At 39.0% G+C, this 8,667-nt stretch overlaps 1 protein-coding gene across 1 annotated transcript in view; it reads left to right on the top strand.

The window, feature by feature from the left end:
- Positions 1–271: 271 nt before the first annotated feature.
- The window catches only part of MORC3 (MORC family CW-type zinc finger 3), a 51,360-nt gene continuing 42,964 nt past the window's right edge, over positions 272–8,667 (top strand). The window contains exon 1 of the mRNA XM_070944315.1: positions 272–354. Within this exon, the coding sequence (XP_070800416.1) occupies positions 313–354 (42 nt within the window). The 5' untranslated portion in view covers positions 272–312. The remainder of the gene's footprint in view (positions 355–8,667) is intronic.

Raw genomic sequence — 8,667 nt, 5'->3', positions numbered from 1 at the left:
TGCGTCCCATAAGATTTATTATGGAAAAGCTGTTGGGCGATAGATTATTTAACGAATGAAGCGCTTCCTTGAGTGACAGGAGGGAAAGAAGCACAGATGCAAAGGCAAACACTAGATATGAAAGGTTCGATAGCCGATGCCTTCTACTGGAGGGTAATTGGAAGAAGAAGAAAAAACTCCCTAGCTCTCAACACAGATAAGGAAAGCGAAGGAAAAATATACGTTTCCCTTTCCAGGCCCCGCCCCGGAAGTACATTGAATTTGGGAAAGAGGAAGCTTTAGGTTGGCTGCGGCTTTTGTAGTAGAGTTAAAATGGCGGCGGTGCAGAACCAGAGTGGAATTCTTCTTAGTGCGGTGAGAGACGAAATAGAATTTGGTTGTGGGTTTGTTTTGTTTTTTTTGGCCAGGGGAAAGGAGGGGAGGCAAAGGGGGCGGGGAGGGTTTCCTTTTGACCCTGCCTGCCTTGCCAAGCAAAAGACTTGCAATGTAGTTATGTGTTGCACCCTTTTTTTTTCCTTCCTCGAATTGGGGGGGGGGGGTAGGGTGGAGGGAAGGTTTCTTCTCCAGTTTCGAATCTCGCTTTCTTTTCTGGTTTTATTGTTCGTGTTACGGATCTGGCTACGTTGAAAAGTGGAAGAGGGGTTGCTTGATTATATTGGTTTGCTTTTAACGGGTTTTTGCAGTGAAGTCGTGTTTGGTTTTCTGTTTTAGTCCCGGAGAGCCGCATCGCTGAGAATGTTTTGATTCTGAAAAGTCTATAGAGATTCTCAACCATCTAGGTCAAGGTTGTCCCAAAGGTGCTTTTTCCAAAAGGCTACTGGAATTCCTTGATTTAAAAAAAAAAAAAACATTTCGCTTCTCATCTGAACTGAAGAAGCTTCTTGGATGAGAAGCGAAATGTTTTCAAAGAAAAAACAAAACCAAGAAAATTAAGGGGCGTGCATAAATGCACCAGCGTGCCTACCGTCCCTGTCCTAATATTCCTTTTTACTTACTCTTTTCATGTATTCAAATTATGTTTATACTTTTACCTGCTATATAAAATCCGGTTGCCTTTTGGAAACGATACCTTTTGGGAGTTTCATTTTTAAAGTTGTTATTGCCAATGGCTTAAATAATTTACATAGCTTTAAGAATTGTGTTAAAAGAGCAGATAAAGTCGATTTGAATTACTTGATTTGAAGAGGATAAAGAGGTTAGATGGTTATATTAGAATTTTACCTGCAATCTCATAACAATTAGTAGTCTTTCTCGTGGGAAATGTGATGGTATGAAGACGAAAAACGAGAATCTCAAGGAAGTGACCTATTTGGATATTGGAGATAGTTTTTGGTTCTCTATAAAGTGAGGCGGAGTCTACAACCACATGATCGCGTGGTTTTGTTTGTTAAATAATACCAGAATTGCAATCTTTGGATAAACACGTGCAGCTGCCTTATCAATCCATTAGTGCAGCATTTGGAATCTGATAGTGACTTGTTGCAGTTTCGAGGAAATAATATTTTCTTGTCATGTTGTCTAAGATGATCTTTTTAATTTTTATTTTTGTAAGATTTTTGCCTCAGAAATGTTTACTTAATGCCATGTGACTAAGAAGAGGTTTGAATCAAAATCATACAGAAACCAGTAAGTTTCATTTGTGATAAAGCAGTAAAAGTGTAAGTGATAAAACAATAATAGCCAAATAGTTAACAGTGTTAAGAGTGTAAAACCCACAATAATGAGATAAAAACAATGGCACTATTAATTGCTTGGGAAAATAAGCATGACTCTTAAGCGGCTTTTGATACCATCGACCATGGTATCATGCTGCGCCGGCTGGAGGGGTTGGGAGTGGGAGGCACCGTTCTACGGTGGTTCTCCTCCTATCTCTCTGACTAGTTGCAGTCCGTGTTGGCTGGGAGGGCAGAGGTTGACCTCGAGGCACCTTGTTTGTGGGGTGCCGCAAGGGTCGGTCCTCTCACCTCTCCTCTTCAACATTTATGTGAAGCCGCTGGGTGAGATCATTCGTGGATTTGGGGTGCGGTGCCATCTGTACGCTGATGACACTCAGCTGTACATCTCCACCCCAGACCACCCCAACGATGCCCTTGAAGTGATATCCCGGTGCCTGGAGGCCGTGCGGGTCTGGATGGGGAGGAACAGGCTCCGACTCGACCCCTCCAAGACCGAGTGGCTATGGCTGCCGGCGTCCCGATATAGCCAGCTGGTGCCATCGCTGGCTATTGGGGGCGAGTCATTGGCCCCCACGGAGAGGGCTTGTAACTTGGGCGTCCTCCTGGATGCACGGCTGTCTTTAGAAGAGCATATGACAGCCGTGGCCAGGGGGGCTTTTTATCAGGTTCGCCTGATATGCCAGTTGCGTCCCTTTTCTGGATCGGGACTCCTTATGCACGGTCACTCACGCCTTCGTCACCTCTTGCCTGGATTACTGCAATGCTCTCTACATGGGGCTCCCCTTGAGAAGCACCCGGAGGCTCCAGCTGGTCCAGAATGCAGCTGCGCGGGTAATTATGGGGGCGACATGGCGCTTCCATGTAACACCTCTCCTGCACGAGCTGCACTGGCTCCCGGTGGTCTTCCGGGTGCGTTTCAAGGTATTGGTTCTCATCTTTAAAGCGCTCCATGGTTTAGGGCCCGGGTATTTACAAGACCACCTTCTGCCACCGATAATCTCCCACCGGCCAATCCACTCCCACAGAGAGGGTCTCCTCAGGGTGCTGTCGGTCAAGCAATGTCGACTGACGACCCCCAGGGGGAGAGCCTTCTCTGTGGGGACACCCGCCCTCTGGAACGAGCTACCCCCAGGAATACGACTGATCCCAGACCTCCGTACTTTCTGCTGAGCGTTGAAGACCTTCCTATTTCAGCAAGCCGGGCTGGCTTAAAATTTTAATGGGCTATTTTATGGGTAAGGGGTTTTAAAATTTGGGGAAGCCAAAATGATCTAATTCTGTTTTAATTTATTTTAATTTTTATACTGTATGTATTTTAATTTTGGCTGTTCACCGCCCTGAGTCCTTCGGGAGAAGGGCGGTATACAAATTTAATAAACCATAAACCAAGTATACTATATACATTTTGTTTGCTTGAATACTGAGCGAGCCACAGTATTTTGTGGAGATAGTTGCAAGGTACAGAAAGTTCTCAACATACAACAGTTTATTTAGTGGCTGAAGTTACAATGGTGATTTATGACTGTTTTTCACACATATGGCCATTCCAACATTTCCATGGTCATGTGATCAAAATTCAGATACATGGCAACTGATTCATATATATGAGGATTGCAGTGTCCCAGGGTCATATGATTATCTTCAGTCAAGCAAAGTCAATGAGGAAGCCAGATTCACTTAACAACCATGCAACTATCTTAACAACTGCAGTGATTCACTTATCAACTGTGGCAAAAAAGGTCGTAAAATGGAGCAAAACTCATATAACAAATGTCTCAGCAACAGAAATTTTGGGCTCTTGTATGCAACTCTTGTATGGGTGAGTGATTGGATACATCTAAAAAATAGAAGGTTGCTAACGCTGGAAGGCCATGATATGCAGATAGGGTGGCACGCTATTCTCTGGGAAGAGAAATACAAGGTTCACAAGTACTTCCAGAAGCACTTCATCAGACGGACACCCTTAGACGTTTGGATTAAAATTAGGCAATGTACTTATATGGAAGGTCCGAATTGGATATCGACATTGGAGATGTTCACACATCCAAATTTTATTAAGTCAGGAAGAGTTATTACATATAAAGATTTGTTAAATGAAAGAGGAGAGTTGAAACCCAGGAAAAATTTAAATGAGGAAGGAATTGAACCTGAATGGTGGGCATATCTCCAAGTACAATCAAAATACGTGAAGGACAAAAAAGAAGGGGGCATAAAAACGGAGCTAACAAAATTAGATAAAATTTTATTAAGAACAGAGGAGAAGGCAATAAGGAAAATATATCATCATTTATTGGAACAGGATATGTTAGAAGAACAAGTAAAAGAATCTATGTTGATTTGGACTAAACATTTTGGCTATAGCATCGATCTAGACAATTGGCAGGATCTATAGGAAAGAAACAAAAATTACTTTAGCTACTACATAAAAAGAAAATTTATACAAGATGTTTTATAGGTGGTATCTCCCACCCACAAGATTAGCAAAAATAAGCAAAAAAACATTTGTTGATGTGTAGGAAGTGTGAGGCAGTGCCAGGGACTTTTTATCACATGTGGGAATGCCCAAAAGCCACAAAAGTTTGGCACCAGATAAGACAATGGTTAGAAGAGATAATAAAGCAAACTATAGAAGCAAAACCAGAATTCTTTTTACTGGGCATTATAGAGGGCAAATACAAGAGTACAATTTATCTAATGTTACATATTCTAACAGCAACAAGATTGGCTTTTGCACAAAAATGGAAAAACAAAGAGACGCCCACAGAAGAAGAAGTGTTAGCTAAAATATTAATTTGTGCAGAAATGGACAGACTGATTTTAGAACTTAAAGATAAGAATGAATATTCAGAGTATTATGAAATCTGGAACAAATTTTATTATTGGCTGGACAGGGGGAGGAATGATGGGAGGAAGGATTATTGACAAGTAAAATGTTTAGAAGCTTTTATGTTAATTTTCTATGTTAGATACAGTTGAATTGGATATTGATGTAACCTACATAGATGAAAGAATATATATATTTGAAATGTGATAATTAGTGTAAACTTGTATAGAGATAAGGAAGTGTATTAATTATAAGGTAAAATTTAATGAAAATGTTGAAACTGGAGATGTCATGCTATGTCCACTGTGTTTAATTTGTATTAATAAAAAACTTTTTTTAAAAAAACAGAAATTTTGGGCTCAATTTTGGTCGTAAGTTGAGGACTACCTGTATTTGATACCTGGATATCTTATTTACATCTTCTCTGTGTTACTAACAAACATTATTTGAAAACCTTGGTGTAATATCTACAGGCCCATTTGGTAATGACCAGGGTGGATAAAAATCAATGATTTTTTTTAAAAAATAAAAAAAAATCAGATTTTTTTTTTATTTAAATCGGGTTTTTTTTTTATCTAATTTATTTTAATAAAAAACTTTTGGGGTAAAAATCTATCGTAAGATAGTTTTCTATTTAAGATACATAAATAATTTAGTTTATTCAGCATGAAATGGAGCTTAGTTATGTAGCATGAGGCTGTATATTCTGCAACACTGGGACTATTGGTGAGTCAACAGTGGGTCAAAGGAGTAGCAGAGATGACAGTTGCTCTTTAAAAATTATGATTTAAATCGAGTTGATTTAAATCAAGCCTTTTTACTAGTGATTTAAATCATGATTTAAATTGTGATTTAAATCAACTCGATTTAAATCAAATCCACCCTGATAATGACCATAGGATATTGAAGATTGCAAGTGTGATATACAATTAGAGCTGTAAATGGTAAAGAGCATGAATTTAGATGAAACAAAGAAAAATACCGTAAATTGGCTGTCTGTGAAAACTAAGGAGTGGAAGCTGGTAATAAATGTAAATGAAGATTTGAGAGAAATTGATGCAGGAAAGAATTGATGCATTTTTAATACGACTTATTATTATCTTAGAATATTTGCTCTTATAGAAGAATAGATTACATAATCTCCCATCTATCTATCCTCCTCAAAAAGTGTCAGGAAATTGTGCTGCACAATTTTTTTTATCCCTGTACATTTTTTTTTGTTGGAATTGGATATGGGGCAATAATCTTAGAAAGCTTAATTTACTATGCTGTATATCATACTTTTATGATTTATGCTTATTGCACATAGATAGTACAGTGCCTATAACAGCTTCCATCCAGGTAGTGCTGAAAAAATTTAGTAATTAATATTAAACGCACATGCCAAGTTCTCAGAACGTTACTAACTTTCACAGAATATTGGAGCTTTCACAAGAGACCTCAAGGTGACAATGCTAAGATCACATGAGATTTCAGCCATTTTTATATTTATACCATTGGACACCCTTCATTTGAAAACAATGTTCAACATTTACTTTTTGAATTGCAGTATTTTCTTTTGATTTTGCCATCACTTTCCATGAGCACCTCCTTTTTTCCATTTATTTATCTATTCTATCAATTATATCCCAATGCAATCATACATAGGCTTAATGTAAATGAAGGGATCTGATAGATGACCACTGGATAACTTTCTATTCACTATTCTAAAAGCAATGCATCTGGTTGGAAAAAGTACAAACTCAGCCAAAATCCTTTTGATACTTTTAGGAGGCCTCTAAGTTGTCAGAAGAAAGGAACGTTCTAATGACATACAGCTTAAAGGTTGGTTAGGTCAAGGGTATTCACATGAGCTATAAGTCGTTTATCAACAGAAGATAATTTGAATCTATGCTCCAGTAATTTACAGAAGAATTATTGTTTGGCAAGGGTAATATAAAACTTAGTAATTAGGAAATGTCAATTAAATATAACAAATGTATATGACCATATAAACTGCTGAGTTAACAGAATCCTTTGTCTTAGAAGTGTATAAAACCGTTGTAACAGAGTTCTCTCCTTGTTCAAAGCTTCATGTATAAAACTGGCTCTGAACCTTGCACATTACACTAGGAATGTTGTTTGGTCTCATCATTCCACAACAGGCTCCTAGCAACTTTTTTATTCCTTTAACCTCCATCAAATCCTTTAAATTATTTTAGTTAGTGGCTATGACCACATATTGTAAAAAGTTACTCTATATCAGGAGTCCTCAAACTTTTTAAATGGTGCAATTCATGGTCCTTCAGATTGGTGGGGGGGCCGGACATGGCTAGATGGTCATGTGACTGGGTGGGCGTGGCCAATTTATTTATTGATATGGGTGTCAGGGCATTTATTAATCCCATGTTTGGCTCTGGGACTAATTACCCTGGTTTAGAGGAGATGAATCGAGGCTTATCCTTGTTTGCAATATTCCGGAAAAGAAACGCGAAGGAAGGTTTCTAATAAAACTCATTTATTTGTTATAAAGAAAATAAAACACCTCACTAACTAAGAAAAGTAATTGCTACATTTTGGCAAATAAGATCTCCTGCCGGTCCAGCCGGACCTCTGGCAAGAGAACAAAGGAAAAGAGTGTGTGAGAGCAAGTGAAGGAATGTGGGTGGATACGGAAACACGTAGCTTACTGATAAGAAGTTGGCAAGCTACGGAGAGTCTGACAGTCCAGAAATGATGAGTTCAGCTGGCAAATAAAATAACGCAGTGACAATGGGTTTTTATGTTTTACATATATAGTTTTTATATAGTTTTATCTCACTATTGTGTGCCACCCAGAGTCACCTTTGGTGAACTGCTCTCATCAGGATCTAAGGCAAAAATATTCAGAAGGACCCAAAAGCTAATGCATCTTCTATAAAAACATTTGCAGGACTGAACTATTCATATAAAAACCTGGGTGAGATTGCATCATTGCAGATATTCAAATATCTGGAAAGGGAGTGGAGATAAAATCTCCCACTGCAAGGCCCATAAAAATCCTGATCTTGAGTGAGACATAGATTGGATCACCTTATTTCAGAAGTTTAGTGGAATCTTTTATTTTATTGAAAGTCAAAAGGCTTTGTGATTAGCACAGTCCTCATATAAACCCCTTCCTCGTAATATGAACTGACGGGTTCTGAAACATGAAGCAAATCTGTTCCTTCTTTAAAAACTTGAAGAGAAAGATTCCATTGCTTCTTATTGTCCCTTCTCCTGGCTTCAACCTTAAACACTCCCTCTCATCTCTCTCTTTCTCTCTCCCTCTCTCTGTCTTCCTCTCCCCCCTCTCTCCCTCATCTTTCTCTTTCTTTCTCTTTCTTCTCCCCCCCCCCCCGTGTCTCTCTCTGTCTGTGTGTCTGTTTGTGTGTCTGTCTCCCCCCCCCCCAATCTCTGTGTCTCTTCTCACTCTCTAGGAAAGACCTGCATGCTTTCCTTTGTTATGGAAGGAAGGAATTAAGAGACATCCCTTCGGGGCAGACAGAGTCAGTTTATTATTGCAATAAGGATCAGATAGGTATTGATACCTCAAGATCTGAACCCATTATGGTTCTCAGCCCAAAGTTTTTATACACTTTCAAACAAAGTGAATTCAGCAGTTTTATCATTGCAGACATTCGTTACATCAAATGACATTTTTCTAATTACTAAGTTTGTTACATTATCTTTGCCAAACAGTCATAATTCTTCTTGTAAATCACCGAAGCATAGATTCAAATTATCTCTTGTTGATATTTCATGTGGTCATCCTTGGTCTCTTTAACCTTCAAACTGTATATCACCAAATGTCTCTATCTCTGACAACTGAGGGGCCCCTCTTATAGAATGTTTCTACTTCAAAGGAATTTGTCTGCCTTTGTACTATTTCTATGGATACATTTGCTTTTCTCAAACAAGCACATTTTCTTTCTTACAATACTATGAATAAAGAGGGCCCTTCATTGATCATCTAGCTAGACCTGCATTACCTACATTACCTTGGGGCTTTTCGCTACCCATTTTTCTTTCTTCCTTTTGGAAATCCAGGCTTGTTGAGGAATGACCAACGGAGGCTTCTCTCCTCCCTCTCCTCCTCTAGTGACCCCTTTGGTGCCAGGAGGGTGCGCGTGAGAAGAGGAGGAGGACAGAAGCCTCTGCTGCTCATTC

The sequence above is a fragment of the Pituophis catenifer genome, unplaced genomic scaffold, assembly GCF_029215685.1.
Source record: "Pituophis catenifer annectens isolate HBS135680 unplaced genomic scaffold, rPitCat1.0.hap2 SCAF_4, whole genome shotgun sequence".
NCBI classification, from domain to species: domain Eukaryota; kingdom Metazoa; phylum Chordata; class Lepidosauria; order Squamata; family Colubridae; genus Pituophis; species Pituophis catenifer.
This window is presented reverse-complemented; position numbering and strand designations above follow the sequence as displayed.